Source organism: Citrus clementina, unplaced genomic scaffold (assembly GCF_000493195.1).
Source record: "Citrus clementina cultivar Clemenules unplaced genomic scaffold, Citrus_clementina_v1.0 scaffold_9, whole genome shotgun sequence".
In the NCBI taxonomy this organism is placed as follows: domain Eukaryota; kingdom Viridiplantae; phylum Streptophyta; class Magnoliopsida; order Sapindales; family Rutaceae; genus Citrus; species Citrus x clementina.
The window spans coordinates 14,731,753-14,747,915 of record NW_006261964.1 but is presented as its reverse complement, the minus strand read 5'-3'; the positions used below and the strand labels follow the sequence as shown (position 1 = coordinate 14,747,915).

The following is a 16,163-nucleotide window of genomic DNA, read 5'->3' as shown; positions in this document are numbered from 1 at the left end:
ATTTTGGCTTGTGAAAATCCTGGAGTTGTCGCCATAATCTGATACATTGGGTCCCCACGTCCTTTACAGCCTGCAATTCATGGGATGTTTCATGTTACGTTAAGGTTATTTTGGTCATTTGGTAAAACACGATTCTTTGCTTTTTAGCCATATCTACCACAAATTCAACATATATTTCCCATGCAAAAGTTGGATTATGACTTTCATGCTAATAATATATCTATTCTTGTCCTCAGATTCATTGTAGAAATTGGGTTTGAATCGCGATAAGAATTTTATAGCAGTCATTGGGGCCAATAATATAATAAAAAATTATGAAAATATGCAATCAAAGTGTAATATCCATTGATACTTGTTAAAATATTTTTATAATTATTCTTGATGCATTCTTATATTTTGGAAATATTAATTACTAGTCTTACTATCAATACTATTAAGTTAAGGAAAAAAATTATCTTACTAAGGCAAATAATTTTATCCCTAAATCTTTAAACTTCTAATTGTGCCTTCTAGTTGATGAAATGAGACAAAGAAAAAGGAAGAATTTTGATGAGTTGAAAAGGGCTTTGTTGATCAAGGATGAGAAGGGAGAACTTATTAAGAGCGCTGCTTTAATCAATGGCTAGAAAAACAATTTTGTTAATATTTTAATTGAGTTAAAAATATTAATTAATTTGCCCCAATTGCAAAAGATAATTTATAAAATAAATTGATTCATTATTAAATATTCTTTATAAAATTCCCACAATGAAAAATAATTCTCCAAAAATTAACATGATTTTTTTTAAATAAAGATTTTCTAGTGGGGACAGTTGCCCGCACTAGCCAACAAGTACATCTGCCCATGAGTGTAGAGTTATTTTACAATGCAATACGTCTCTGATTGTAGTTTAAATTTAGATTTTATAAGATGCAAAAAAAAATTAGATTTTATAAAATTCAGACATCCTGTCCTAAACATCTTTATATATATATTGGTATACGTACATACCAAAAACTATAGTCTTTCAATGATTAATTTTTCTGTAGAAGCCCCTTTTTTTTTTCAATTAATCAGTATCTGGAAAGTTAATGGATCTATGTACAAATATATATTTTTAATGTATCTTTCATCTATGTGATCTTGTAAAATTTGGATTATTCTATCACCGGTCCAGATTTTTATCTAAGTAAATACAATCGTATGATTGATAATTAATAATTAAAGATAAAATTAAAAAAAAGTAAATTTTGACCATAAATGAACAAATATACATATGTTAAAAGATTTTCAAAACTCACCTTCCTTACGTTTTGAAATCAGGTAATTAGGTAAATAAAACTACATCAAAATCAGTGCTTACGATAAAAACCAAGAGTAATTTGGGGTGGATGTATAGTTTACTAGTTATAAGTAACATATTTCTCTTATTTGATTCAATCGTATTAGAGTAATACGAAAATATCAAACTATTGACATGGTGAATGTACATTGTATACTTTTACTTTAGATAAGTATACTTAGACCTTTTCTTTTCCTCATTTCCCATGATTTTTTTTTTCAAGAATCAAACGATTAAAAAAAAATTGTAAACCTTAATATAAAGCCAAATCGGTAGTCATTAATTTAAGATAAGCATGCAACAAGAGCAGTGTGGTTGCGACTTTCATGTTTGCCCTATATATATATATATATAATTGGTCCTTGATGATTGGATTGGATTGACATTGATATGCTTATGAAAATTTGAGTCATTATGCGCCTTTCACGCTTTTTTGTTGGTGGTCTCGCTAGCTAGGTAGGTGTGTGACTTGCCAATAAATTAATACTTTTTGAAATAGAGAGAAAAAGAACGATTCCATTCGATTATGTATGCTTTGGCAAAAGGCAATGCATACTTCGACGTACAGGTTTCAAATATATAGGGCCGGCTAAATATTGATCAATCATTTTCGAATGAAATTTAATGCCGTCTCGTTTTGCTTCTGTTCCCATTTGGAAATGGTTAAGGAATCTATCATCTCAAATCATTTATATATTGTGAAAGTTCATTGGCATGAGTGGGAGAGAATTAGATTATCATTATGCTAATTATCAAATAGAAAAAAAAAAAAGAAAAGAAAAACTAAACCTAAGAATTGTTGCTTGTGGGAGAACGTTTTTCGAGGTGTTATTGGCCTAATCTCTGGGGTGATTAAAATTAGGCCAAATTATGATCATTAATAGAGAAACAAATCTTAAACGAGATGCACCATGGTTCTATTTTGTGATAACAATGTTTGATTAAGAAAGATTACTTGCACGCATGATTACATATAGTTATGTGGCCCACCTGAATTAAAATAAAACAAATCACCTAGGGACAAATGGGGAAGAAGAATTTCATCTAGCTAGGCGTATACGAGATTTGCTTTATTTTATTAATACATAAATCTACTATAATATAATCCTTTGATTAACCTTATTATTAGGCAAATTATAAAAGTTGTACAACATATATAATATGATTAGAATTCCATCTAGCTAGGGATATATGAGATTTGCTTTATTTTATTAATGTATAAATCTACCATAATATAATCCTTTGATTAACCTTATTATTAGGCAAATTATCAAATTGGTAGAATATATATGGTATAATTAGTCAAAGGGTAAATTTCAGATTATCCCTTAGTAAATTGACTGTCCTCAAATTATCTCATTACTTTTGAAAACCTCAAATTATCCTTATATTTGATTTTAAAAAAGGAAAATGACGTGAGCTGATGAATTTTTTTAATTTTCTTAATAAAAATAAGGTAAATTAAGGTTTTTAAACATAAAAAATAATTTAAAATATTTAATTCACCAAGAAATAATTTGAAATTAACCTTTAGTCAAATGTAAAAGCAAAAGTTCAGCTTTGACAAAGTTAACAATAATTAATATGCATGCAAAAAACAACATATGCTTTAGCATAATCAAAAGATATGACATTTAACCACACATGATTTTCATATCCAACGACAACGATATTGTTGGCCAAACAAGGCCCCACCCAAACATTCGTTTTCTTTTTATATTATCTCTGAATTATATGAGTATGACTATATAATAAGTTATCTACGTTGTGCCCGCCGTCAAAGAATTTTGCTTTATTCTTAATGAAATTATTTTGCTTTATTCTGAATAAAGTTAATCTCACTGACTTTTGATGATTAGAAAAAAAATCTATTGTACAATTAAGTATTTGGTAAATTATAAAAATTCCGTAAGTTATCAAAAAATTGTTATAAATAACAATAAATATAGCGAGTATATATTTGTCAGGATCTAAATGATTTACCGAGGACTACATTACATAACGATAACACGTAAAAATTAATACTTTATAGGTTAATGATTTTATAGAGATTATTTTAATAGATTTAATAGAGACTAAATAAAAAAAATTAAAACCACCCATATGGATTACTGTGAACTTTTTTAAAATGTGGTTTTTATAATTCTCAAAATTAAAATTAAAATTTTATGAGTTCATGAGATTATGGTTTATAAATTTAATGAGACTCTTTAATAGATTTAATGGGTTAATTAATAACTTAAGTAATTTTTCTTTAATTTTTTTGAAATTATTTTCTGTCGTGGGGCTTGGGCACTGGCCTACTGATCATGAGATGGATCCACTTATACCAATTCCTAAACCTTTGATGTATCAAACTTGAACTCCGAATTGAAAATATGAAACCAAATAAAAATCACAAATAAATAAACTCTCACACCATAAGGAGACTTGAATCCTCAATCTCAAAGAAAAGTTAAGGAGGTACCTAGTCTTATTAACTCAAATAAAGAATTATTGACCATGTAAAAAAATACTAGTTCTTTTATACTAATATTTATTAATTAATTTGCTAACAATTTTTTTATAGATAAATTAATTAATATTAAGAATATTGTTAGTAGGTATAATTGTTAAAGAAAAGAAAAAGCAAGGGCAAGAATGTTAATATATATAATTACAAATGTATTTTGAGGTACTTTTAAAATATAGAGATAAAATAAAAACTTAAGTTAAAATATAAGAACTAAATAAACATTTATCCCTAAAAAGTTACTCAGAAAACTACGCTATTTAAAAAAATTGCCACATGCAAAATTATTGGAAGAGTACTACTTTTACTTCTATAGTTTCGTTGGGAAAGAATTATGAAAATAACTTTACCTTAATTTTCTAATCTAATCCTATCTACCAAGTACCAAACGATGCCAATTTGTATTCCTCAATTCATGCTCCAAAAAGCCTAAAGCTAATTGCACGATTTTCGGTAGTTTGTTAAAAGTGTGGACATAAGAGCAATTGACTATTTATTCCATAAGAAGTTTCATATAAAGCATAATTTATTTTTGCTTTATTTAGTGATCTTTTCAACTTTAAGTAAGGCTCATAATGCTAGTCAATTTATAATGTTCAACTTTCGCAAGGATGATATATTCATTCTCTATGCATGATGTCATCAAGTGTGAAAAATTGGAGCTAATTAGACTTACCTCTAATACAATACTGGATTAAAGAAATTTTATTTCACTCTAAAGGAATTGTATACAATATAAGTGCCTTTCCAGTTATCTAGAAAATGATATAACAATTTGATGTCGGTACTATTTTTGGGACGGCAAATTTCACCTTTAAACACTAATTCTTACTCTTATTATTATTGAACTCAAATGATCATGCGTGCAAAACGCATTCATGGACTATGCACAGAGGGCTTATGATATACTTTTATTTATGCATTCTTTACATATAATTCTAACTTAATTTTATGCGACTTTATATTTTAGTTTATTTGTCACTCGAACTTAGGTGATTGTGGCTGCAAAGCACATCCACAAGCAACTAATTAAGTTACGCCCAAGAGACTAATTATAAACTATACTTTCATAAAATATACTCGTATTTTTCTAACTTTTTTTTTGTGAGAAAATAAAACTTTCATTAATTCAACAAAGTGAATACATGCAAAATTTCAGGAGGAAAATTTGTCACCGAAACAAAAGTTTCAGATTTTCCATGCCCATTTTGGCTAAGGAATAAGCACTTTCATTACATGATTTAGGGACATGCTTTGCTTCAAAAGCTTTAAAGTTTAGGATTGAATTTTTTAGATGATCTAATAAATCTCTGTTAAGATGCCTTCTCTGTCGTTTATCAGTTCTATTACCTTATGACAATCAATTTCTAAGATTACTATTGCAAAGCCTGCTTCATTTGCTATATTGATACCCCACTTAGCTGCCTTTGCTTTTGCATATGCCACATCTCCACCAAACTTTGTAGTTTTTTTAACTGTTGCTAAGCACCTTCCTGTGAAGTCTCTAGTCCTGAACATTGTCTTTTGCTATTAATAGCTGCATCAACATTAATCTTTACCCATCCTTGGGGTGGAGGGGTCCAGACTTTTGGTTTTTTCTTCTGCATTATTTCCGAGTTTAGTAGTTCTAGAAATTTTGTTCTTCTAAAACCTTCTTTAACTGCTTCAGCTTTGGTCATTACTAGAATTGGGTCTAACTTCAACCCTTAAAAAATAAATCTATTTCTAGCATGCCAATTCGCCCAACACATTGTCACCATAAGCTCTAAGTCAGCTTTACTAAGCTTTTTCTGTAACATCATCAAATCCCCTAAAAAGTCTGGATTTCCCATCTTTTGAATTGCACTTGCCATAGTTGAGAGTTGCCAGACCTTCTTCGCTGCTTTGCAAGTGATTAGAGCATGCAAAGTATTTTCCAATCTATTCCTACACTGCTTGCAATGAGCTTCTTGAACAATTCTACGCTTCCACAAATTCTTAACTGGTGGTAGTAAGTTTTTTGCTGCCTTCCATATGAAATCTTAATTTTTTTTCAGGGAGGATAAGGGTTCAGATTATACTTCAGTTCCTTCTTTTGATGTTAGAGCATTTTGGTGAATCCAGGAATTTCATATTTTAAAGCCACTTGGTATCCACTTTTGACTGAATATTTCCCTTTTCTATCATAATGCCAAATAACTTCGTTCTTTCTTTGTCTCCTTGGTAATGAGATGCTTAAAATTGCATCTGCATCTTCCTTTTGAAACATCTATTGAATGAAATAAGTCTTCCACTTATTTTCATTATCTATTAATATTGATACAGTGATATCATGAGGCATTTTTTTGCTAGAAAAAGGCTTGAATGTAGATGGTATTGGAATCTAGTTATCTTTGTACACTGAGATGTTTTTTCCATTACCAATTCTCCATCTGTATCCATTAAGAATTACTTGTCGTCCCCAAAGTATGTTCCTCCAAATATAGGATGGATTTGACCCCATTAGTGCATTAAGAAAATTAGTATTTTTAAAGGACCTAGCCTTTAGAGATGTTGTTGCTAGATTGGATTTTGAATCAATCTCTAACCTTGCTTAGCCACCAAGCCTTGGTTGAAACTCGAGATGTCTCTAAATCCCATTACTCCTCGAATCTTAGCTTGACTCATCATTTCCCATATGGTCCAGGCAATACCCATTTTTTCTTCTTCTTTTTTGTTTTGCTCCACCAAAATCTCGATATAGATCTCTGAATATCATCACACAAATCAATAGGTGTCTTGAAAACACTTATGGTATAGGCTGAAACAACTTGTGCCACTACTTTGATTAGAACTTGTTTCCCTCCATACGAGAAAAGCTTTTACTGCCAACTGGCAATCTTGCTCTCAACTTTCAGTTTAATCTCATTGAAAAAATTATTCTTTTTCTTCCCAATCATCGAAGGTAACCCTAGATATTTGTCATGCTTCAATACCACATTGAGTTGAAAAATTCTTTTGATGGCTGAAACTTGGTTTACATGAACATTGCCATTGAAGAACATGCATGACTTGTCAAAATTGAAGATTTGTCCCGAGGCAATAGCATAGCAATCAAATATGTCTTTGAGATGTTGGCAGTCTTTAGGCGAGGCTCTAGAAAAGACTAGGCTGTCATTTGCAAATAGGAGGTGAGAGATGGAAATATATCGAGCGAATATCAACCCTTGTATTCATTTTTTCCTCTCGGCCTATATTAACAGATTAGAAAAGGCTTATGCACATATTATAAACAGATAAGGGGATAAAGGGCATACTTGCCTCAATCCTCTTTGAGGGATAATCATACCCTTAGGTATTCCATTTATAATTATAGAGAAAGATGAAGTGGTAATACAATTCATAACTAAGTCTACCCACTTCATGGCAAAGCCTAATCTAAGCATTGTCTGTTTTTAAAAACCCTAATCCACCCTATCAGAAGCTTTATTAATATCTAGGTTCAAAGCAACCAAGCCCTTTTTCTTGCCCTTGCTATGCCTAATCTTATGGAGACATTCACATCCAACAACGATATTGTCGGTTATTAATGTGTTAGGGATGAATGCACTCTGTGACCAATCAATTACAACATGCAGGATAGTTTTCAGTCTATTCGCAATAGTTTTGGCAATAATTCTATAAATGACATTATAGAGACTTATTGGCCTAAATTCAATCATTTTTCTAGGCTTCGCATTCTTTGGAATTAAAGAATATAAGTGTGGTTCAAGGGGGCAATGGTACATGCTTCATTTAGAATATGAAGGCATGTGTTGATGACTCCTTCCTTGACAGATGGCCAGTGCTTTTGATAGAAAGCACCCAGTAATCCATCAGGCCCTAGAGCCTTAGTTGGACACATTTTGTTTAGGGCCTCCATTATCTCCTTCTTTGTATATAGTTGAGTCAGGTATTCATTCATTTATATTGATAGCTTAGGAACCATTCCTCTTAGTGCCTCTTCTATTTGATCTTGAGTAGGATTAGAGGTTGAAAATAATTTTGCAAAGTACCCATAGAACTCTTTATCAATATCTTCATTCTCTGCTACTTAATTTCCTTGAGCATCTTTTATCCCCCAAATTTGTTCTTCCTCTTTGTCGATGAAGCTTTTTGGTGAAAAAATTTATGTTTTTATCTCTCTTCCTAAGCTAGTCCGCTCTAGACCTCTGCTTCTAGAAAATCTCTTCATCTAGTAAAAGATTGTGGATATGTCTTTCTATGTTTTTTAACTCTTCACCACTTTCATACTGTCTTTTTTGCTACTGGAGCTCCTTTATTCTGTTCATCAGCATCTCCAATTTCCTCTTGCTGCCCCCAAAAAATTTCTTACTCTCCAGTGCATTAATTCAGCTAGCAAGGCTTTACTAACTTGTTTAAAAAGTTCTACTACTTACCTCCTACCCATTCTCCATGTTTGACCCATTCTTCCTTAACAATGATCCTACATTCATCGTAAGAACTCCACATATCTTCATAATGGGTTCTTGATTATGTTCTTCTATCGTATTGCCTTCTATCATCCCCGTCTATTGTTTCCATAAATACTAGATTGTGATTCGAACACCAAGTAACCATGTTTATTGCAGCCTGGTCTTGAAAACAATTTGTCAAGTCTTTACTACACAAAAATCTATCCAAACGTTCTTCAACTAAATGGTAACCAAATCTCCTATTAGACCATGTGAAAAAGTGGTCCAAATAACCCAAATCTCTCAAATTACAGTCCTGAACAACCTCTCTAAAATCACCAATCATACTAACTTCCTTATCATTTCCTCCATTTTTCTCATCCAAATGCAGAATCTCATTCAAATCTCCAAAACACAGCCAATGAGATAAAGACATACCTCTTAGTCTTCTTAGTAGAGTCCAAGTGTGTTTTTTTTTACTCGTTTATGAATGCTCGTACACTCTAGTGCATCTCATTTATTTCCCCGTTTCGGTTTCTACCTCAACATCAATGTGGTGGTTGCTGAAAGATGTGATATTCACATTTGTTTCAGAATTCCATAGCATGGCTAAACCTCCACTCTTACTAGTAGTACTAACAACAAAACAATTTTTCATCTTCAATTTCTTACCAACTTTATTCATTTGTACATACTTCAGTTTAGTTTCATATAGGAAAATTAACTAAGGTCTATACAATTAGAGGAATTTTTTAAGAGCCATGAACGTCCGGTCATTCCCTATCCCTCGAACGTTCCAACTTAACATTTTCATAGCTGTCAACGAGGCTAATATTCAGCCTCCGCTGATTGAATTGCATTGTGAGTGTTTTCATCATTTTCCACCATTTTTGTGCCATTTTAGTTTATTTTGTAGTTGTGAGGAGACAAATTGCAAGTGCTTGCTTTAGCTATAGAGGTTTTGTAAGGGCTTAGGATTTGTGCTTTCTTTTAATTTGGGCTTGACTTTGGTAATTCACAACCTACCATTTTCCCCTAGATTGACCCTTCTTTTATGTGCCCTTTGGTGCTTGCACTTCGAGCTTGCATCTTTCACTTTCTTCTCTTGGGCCTAATATTTTTGGCTCCAAGAACACCATATTTTCTAATAGCTTTGTGACATCAATTAATATTTTGACTCTTGCATATAGGCCAATACATTCCTCATCATCATTAGTTTATACTTTTAGAACTTCTATGATCAGTCCCTATAGCTTTTGAACATTTTCTCGCTCCATGCACATTATAGATACATTGTGAATTTGTACCCAAAAAACAACATGTGTGAATTCTTCCTTCCTCATATTCCCGATTCCACTAGGTTCTTTAAACACAATCAAAGCCCTATTGAAATGCCATGGCCCTCCAGCTATTAGTTTTCGTTTATCTACTTCCTAGCCAAATTTGAACAAAAATATATTATTACCCAAGCTCTCGATTTTCACCTCTTTTGTTGTTTTCCATGCTTGAGTTAATGTAAATTTGATCCCTTCCATATGGATCTTTCTTGCTAACAATATTTTTCCCACTAATGAATTTGCCATTATGCAACCTCATTTTCCTTACATTCCACTTATGAGTGATAGCTTGCGTTCACTGTCATCTTGTATAGAAATTGTTTTGCATTTATGTATTAACTCCTCTGTGTCCATGAGAGTTGGATACTGTGTCCATGAGAGTTGGACACAAGTTAACTCTTTACCTACTAACTACCCGTGTTTGCTCCCAGTGTTTCACTCACCTTTGACCACTCTCTTGGATGCACTCTCCCGAATTAACACCCCTGACAAAATTAAACACTCATTCTAAAGAGTGAGATATGAAGCCATTAAAACTCCGACCTACTCCATTCTCTTGTTCTCTTTCTCTCGAAAGAGAACATTCAAGAAGGAGGTTTATCCATTTGTGACATTAATGAAGGCCTTAATTAAATGGCCAACCCAATAAAATTGACCTAAAAAAAAGAGAGTTCTAAACTGGATCTCGTATCTTTCTAACTTAATTTTATGCTAAATTATGTTTTATTTATTTATTTTCATTTTTTGTGTTTTGTTAATATGAGTATATTTTGGAATATCAAGCAAAAAGAGATTAAAGTAAAGTTTGTTTGAAACAAATAAAGGAAAAGAGCAGATCCATGAGTCGGTCGACGGTCACAAAGCAAAAATCAACTGGATTCAACGTGGGGCTACATGTTAAAAGCAAGGAAAGATGAAGAATTTGAAGATATATAAAGAGTTTGAGGATTTACGAGAAGTTTCTGATCATGTCATTATTCATTACTGTTTGTGTGCAAAAGCAGGGATTAGGCGGCAGTCAATGCGCCAACTGAAGGGTCTTCCAAGCCATAAAACATTAAACTGACTCCAAGCATACACTTTCATATCCTAAATACAACCGTTCCCAGCATAAAACAATGAACCTCATTCTGATTTGGGGTGTAATAAGAGTTAGTGTAAGTGTTTATAGAAGAAGTTTTTAAAATTTTAATGTTCTCGACTGAACCCAATTAACAGTAATGCAGACAGCCCAGCCCAATTCTGTCTTTCAATCAAAAATAATAGTAATAATACTGAAAAAAAAAAACGAAACGACGTCGCCTGCAATACCCGAATCTGATAGATAGAAATTTCCTCCTCCTCGTGAAACCTCAGATCAGACTGTGTGTTTCGTCACAATGGATTTTCCGACTCGCAGAATTTTCCATCTCATTGTTTTTTCTTCTCTCCTTTGCTTCCAAATTAGGGTTTGTTATTTCTCTTTTGTGCTTTTGTATTATTCAGTGTAAATATGAATTTTTGATCGTACGATTTTATAGTCTGTTTTGGTTCCAATTTTATCCAGGCTCAGGCTGAACCTTCCGGTTCTGTGTTCTTTATCGATAATCCGACGCGTCAATTTATTCGCACTCCTTCACAAAACGATGTCGCTCAGGTTCGTTCGATATTGCCATATTACCTTCAACAATTAATGAAATTTTGGTTGTTTAATTGATTATTTTAAGGCTAAGACATTGATCATTCACAATGTTAGGCAAGGACTGAATTTGAATTTTGAAATATTAATATGTGAGCATTTGATTAGCACACGTCAGATCGACTCTATGAGTGCTTTTTTTTTAATTTAATTTGTTAGTTATGGATATGTAATGAATCTATGGAGATTTCGAATTGATGATTTCAATAGTTTGCCTTGCATTCTTGTTTTCTACATTTAATGAATTAGATTCTGGAATAAAAGCAATGCATTGTAGTTTTGTTATTATTTGATATTAAAGGTTTATTATTCTTGCCTTTATTGTTTAAATATGTTGTTGTCCTATGGCTTTTCACTTTCAGTCTCGTTCTATGTCGCTTTCGGAAGTCAGCGCTGCTGTGTCAGTCTTGCTTGGTTTTGCACCGCCTGCTTCACTTTCAGCTGATGGCTCATCTAAGGTCATCAAAATTCTATGCTGCTTTTTATCTTTATCATTTTCAGCCTTTGTTTTTTGTGTCTTGTCTAGTTGACGTTTCCCTTAAGAAATTGTTTTTTTGTTTTTCTCAGTTGAATGAGGTTCTCGTGCCAAATCCATTCGATAGACCTCGCGCTGTTTTCATGTTGGAAGTCAGAGGAGTTGGTGGTACTGACCCTGCTTTGAATAATGAATTTTCAACTTCTTTTCACCATTTTTTAGTAGTACTTGATGATGAATTGAATAAATTCTTTCCTCAGATCCTAAGCTCACGGATGACCTTGATAACACTCAGTTATTTGATGCCTATCACAGCAAGATTATTCCTGGTCCAAGAAAAGCTGATATTCAAATTCCAGGTAGCTTAGCTGTTGTAAACATGTGTATTTGCAGGTTTCTTATATGCATATTGACCATTCATTGTATTAAGATTATTTTAGCACAAAACTTGGTGAGGATTGTTAATTTTCTTTATCTTGTTTCAGATGAAGATCAAGTTTCAGTAGTGTTTCTGGATGAACTATCAGAAGATCGCACTGACAAGGAAATTCGCAATTTTGTTAGTCATCACTCAATCTCATCCTCTACAATAGTTGGTTAAATTATCCTTCTATATTTGCACAATCTATACATTTATCAGTTTCCTTTATGTATATAGGCATCTTGGTTGGGTGGATCATATGTTGCTGATACCTTGGAACCACTGAATGGAGAGTTGATCATCCCTGTGGCCGATGGCGACCATGTGAAACTTCACATGTCAAAGGTTCTATGCCAAATTCAAAATTGTGTTTATCTATTAATGCACTTGCTGATATTACTTTGTAGCATTTAAGCTTGAATTAGAAGAGTAACATCTCAGTTGTTTGCAGAAAGCAGAAAAGGATTTTGCATTGAAGCTTCTGGTTCTGTCCCAGAATATTAAAAGGGCAGTGGATGTACACGAACATTTAGCTCAGAGTATTCGAAGACCGGCTGAGTTAATGATGGGTAGTTTTGATGGCATTAAGGTGAGGGCACTTTCTCTTGGCATTAGAAGTTAAATTGTACTGTGCTTTTTATTTGTTACAAATTATACTGAACAAGGAAATCCAGAGGGGAAAAAAATGGTAGTTGCTGAAAGGGATCATGGAGTGTTTCTGTGTATGCATATAAACATTTAAGTTTGGTTAAGTAATGCATGTGTACAAGGTTGGCATGAATTTAAGGATACTCTCTTTTGGTTGATTGTGTATAAACTATCTTGATGTTTGTATTCATTACCATTTTATTGATGTTAGTATGCTTTACCATTTTCTTCTCTTTATATCTCTTTAGGCTTTGCAAGAGCAGTATGGGTTAGGTCAGCAAGGAATGAAGATACTACTTGCAACACTTTCCAGGATATTTGATTCCTTGCAAACAGCATATGAAGGTATGCTTTTGTTATTTACTGTGTAGTCTGCATGGCATGATAAAATCATTTTTAAAATGGCAGTCCTCCATCATACCAAGTTATTATGAAAGAGGAATAACCTCTTTTTCTGCCAGCCTACTAGCTTTTTGTGCAAAATATGGACCTCAATTTATGTCTGGCATAACTGCTGAAGTAATGGACCATCAGCATTTTTATTTCCTTTACCATTTGATCATATTTTATTATTTTTTATCCGCATTATTATGAATTTTCATGCAAAATTATTTGCTGAAAAAACTTGGTCTACTACATTGGATTTAACAGTTTTAATCTGTTTTATGGTTTGCATGATGACTTGAAAACTTTGCGTATAGAGATTGGTATTTGAGTTCTAGCCTTCAATCTCAAGCATTTGCCATGTATAGGAGGAGTTTTAAGATACTGTTGTTTATGGAAAAAATTAGCGACATTGTTGATCAAGTATTGTGTCTTTTGATCTCCTATACATTATTGTTGTTTATATATTTTAATTTGTTAATTAAATTTTCCATAATTGCGAATGTTTATTGTAATTGATGATTGGGCAGGTCAAATTGTTGGAGTTGTCTTCTTTAATGAGACACCATCTCCACAGTCGGAATCTGTGTTAAATTTGATGTATACTTCTAGGCCATCTCCACGAATGTTAGCAGAAACAGAAGGCTCACGCAACGCTACCTTGGCTGCTGCTGAAGTTTTATTGGTTAGACGGACTCTAGCTTGGCTAACAGGAATTATTCTTATTATTGCGACTCTCTTTGGGGTAAGACTCTATGTTAACAAGGACCTAGAAACTGTTTTGCATCTTAAAAATAAAAATTTTATGTTAGTGCCAGGAAGATGTAGTAATATATATATTTTTAACTGAATAGCTTTTTTAAATTCTATATATAAATATTCTTATAGAATAGAATATTGTCAAATATGAATTCTTTTGCTAATAAGATATTATTCGTATATTCAAAAACTAGTCCTGCATTTGAGACTAGCTTTTAACATGCCATAGTAATTCCTACAAACTTCCTTCTAGGTCAACAGCATTTCATTATTTCTGATTTTCTAACTTAAAGATAGCAGTTGATGCTTGATTAATGCTACAAAGTATGGTGCCAATTGCAGTTTTTGTTTCATTATCTTTGTATTTATTTATGTTTAGAAGAAATTGTGGCATATGTTTAAATAGAGGGTTAATCGTAGCAGTTGCAATAATGTTAAAGTAATTTCCAAAATTTGACAAACATGAAATCTACAAAATGTGTTGTAACTTGCAATATTTAGTAATATTAATTAGTTTTAAGCAGTGTTTTATTGCATGATAGTTGATTTAACTAGGCTTTTAGTTGAGAACAAAGTTTGTTGGTGTGCTGCAGAAATACATGTCTTATATTTAACTAATTTCATTATAATTCCAAAACTTGGGTTGTCTTCCAAAAAAAATATTTGTTCTTGTATACAACATGATAAACTGTTCCCGTACAAGTGAGTCACTTCTGAAAGGAAAGCCTGGAGAAAGAAGTTAACTGACAGTAACATTAGATTGTCTTGACTTTTGACAAAGTGACATGCCATTTGAAAAGCAAATTAGCATGAACATTTATCACATGACTGCAATTTAGTTCATAGGACTTGTTGAGAGATGGGGCTCATCAGTCACAACATATGTAGAAACTATAAAGGTTCATTAGGAACTCATCAGATCTCTATAGTTGTGATTGACACCTGGATGCTGCAACACAGATGATAATGTTGATATATACAGGCTTTTTGCACTCTCCATTAGAATTTTTTACATGGATTAATGCGTTAATTGTTTATCGCTGTGGCCGGCTATATAAGTTCTGTTTCTTGCTTTGTCGTTGTAGATTTACTTCCTTCTGAACATGCCACTTACAAGGGACACTCTTCTGTACTCCAATGTCAAGCTCGACTAAGTTGAAGAAAGCAACTTAATATATCTTTCAACTTTGAGAAGCTGCTCAGGACAGTATTGAACTCATTTACTTGTGGGTTTATCTGTAGATGTCTTGTTATTAGTGATGCTCTTTTTACATTGTTAGGAAGCCAATTCCTTGAACAGCGTTCTCTCTCTAGTCGCATGCTCTCTTTTAGTTGTTAGTAGCTGCATCGACGAGGGGCATTGGCTTATAAAGAATCACTAGTCATCTCTTTATATATCAATTGTAGGGGTGAGCGAAAGTGTAATTTGTGATAAAAGTTATGATGTGTATTTTGGGTGATTTTGCTTATGATGTTTGTTGAGTTAATGCATGATTTTGAAAACATTTGTGTATTCAGATCAGATTCAGAATAATTGAAAGGCCAAGATTCCCGTTTATAAACCCTCTTATGCGTTGTCAACAAATTTTCGGATTTGATGAAGGCGTAAGGAGTTTACGCCATAAAACGTTTTATGTAAACTTAGTAAAAGGAAGGTTTTATGTAAACTTCTACTACTTAGTACTTATAGTTTTATTCCTAGGATTGGTAAACATATTTGATATTAGATTATTACATTTAAAAAAACTAATTCAAAAATTTTAAAATTTCACCCATGTTAGACTTCTTGTTTTGAAGAAATTTTACTAAGTCAACTAATTGGCTCTCACAAACATGCGCATAAGATTTAGTATTTAATTTTAGTACTTGAAAACAGTTATTTTATGAATTTTGTAAATACAACCTCAAAATAATAATAATAATAATTGTATTGTGTTAAGAGCTATATTCAAGGTTTTTTTTTCAATGTTATAAAAAATCTCGTCCAGCAAGACCTATACGGCTGCCCTTTTTAACAGAAAGCAAATCTTAATTGATGTGCTGCACAATCTGCTTCGCTGCAGCATGAAAGTTCATGCTTTCCAAGCCACTAGTGACAAATTTGCATGCCTCTTCCTCTCATTTATCATGCTTATAAATATCCCATTGCTGCATGAATAATTCAAGAAAAGAGTTTAGAGAAACTCCTCTCCATTTGCATTTCTTTATCAGTTGT

The 16,163-nt window shown here is 32.5% G+C and overlaps 1 protein-coding gene across 1 annotated transcript; it reads left to right on the top strand.

Moving 5' to 3' along the window:
- The first annotated feature begins 10,874 nt into the window (after positions 1–10,874).
- Positions 10,875–15,482, top strand: LOC18033551. Its single transcript, XM_006420810.2, has 11 exons — positions 10,875–11,031; positions 11,130–11,219; positions 11,624–11,719; positions 11,829–11,904; positions 11,997–12,095; positions 12,222–12,295; positions 12,395–12,502; positions 12,609–12,746; positions 13,054–13,150; positions 13,720–13,934; positions 15,034–15,482. The coding sequence occupies exons 1-11, from the start codon at positions 10,963–10,965 to the stop codon at positions 15,100–15,102; spliced, it is 1,131 nt and encodes a 376-aa protein (XP_006420873.1). The 5' UTR covers positions 10,875–10,962; the 3' UTR covers positions 15,103–15,482.
- Positions 15,483–16,163: the final 681 nt, after the last annotated feature.

Excerpts from the sequence above, each read along its gene's own strand:
- LOC18033551 (XM_006420810.2), top strand. The coding sequence starts at position 10,963 with ATGGATTTTCCGACTCGCAGAATTTTCCATCTCATTGTTTTTTCTTCT. Across the intron at positions 11,220-11,623 it reads CACAAAACGATGTCGCTCAG|TCTCGTTCTATGTCGCTTTC; the intron begins GTTCGTTCGATA and ends TTTCACTTTCAG. Across the intron at positions 13,151-13,719 it reads CTTGCAAACAGCATATGAAG|GTCAAATTGTTGGAGTTGTC; the intron begins GTATGCTTTTGT and ends ATGATTGGGCAG.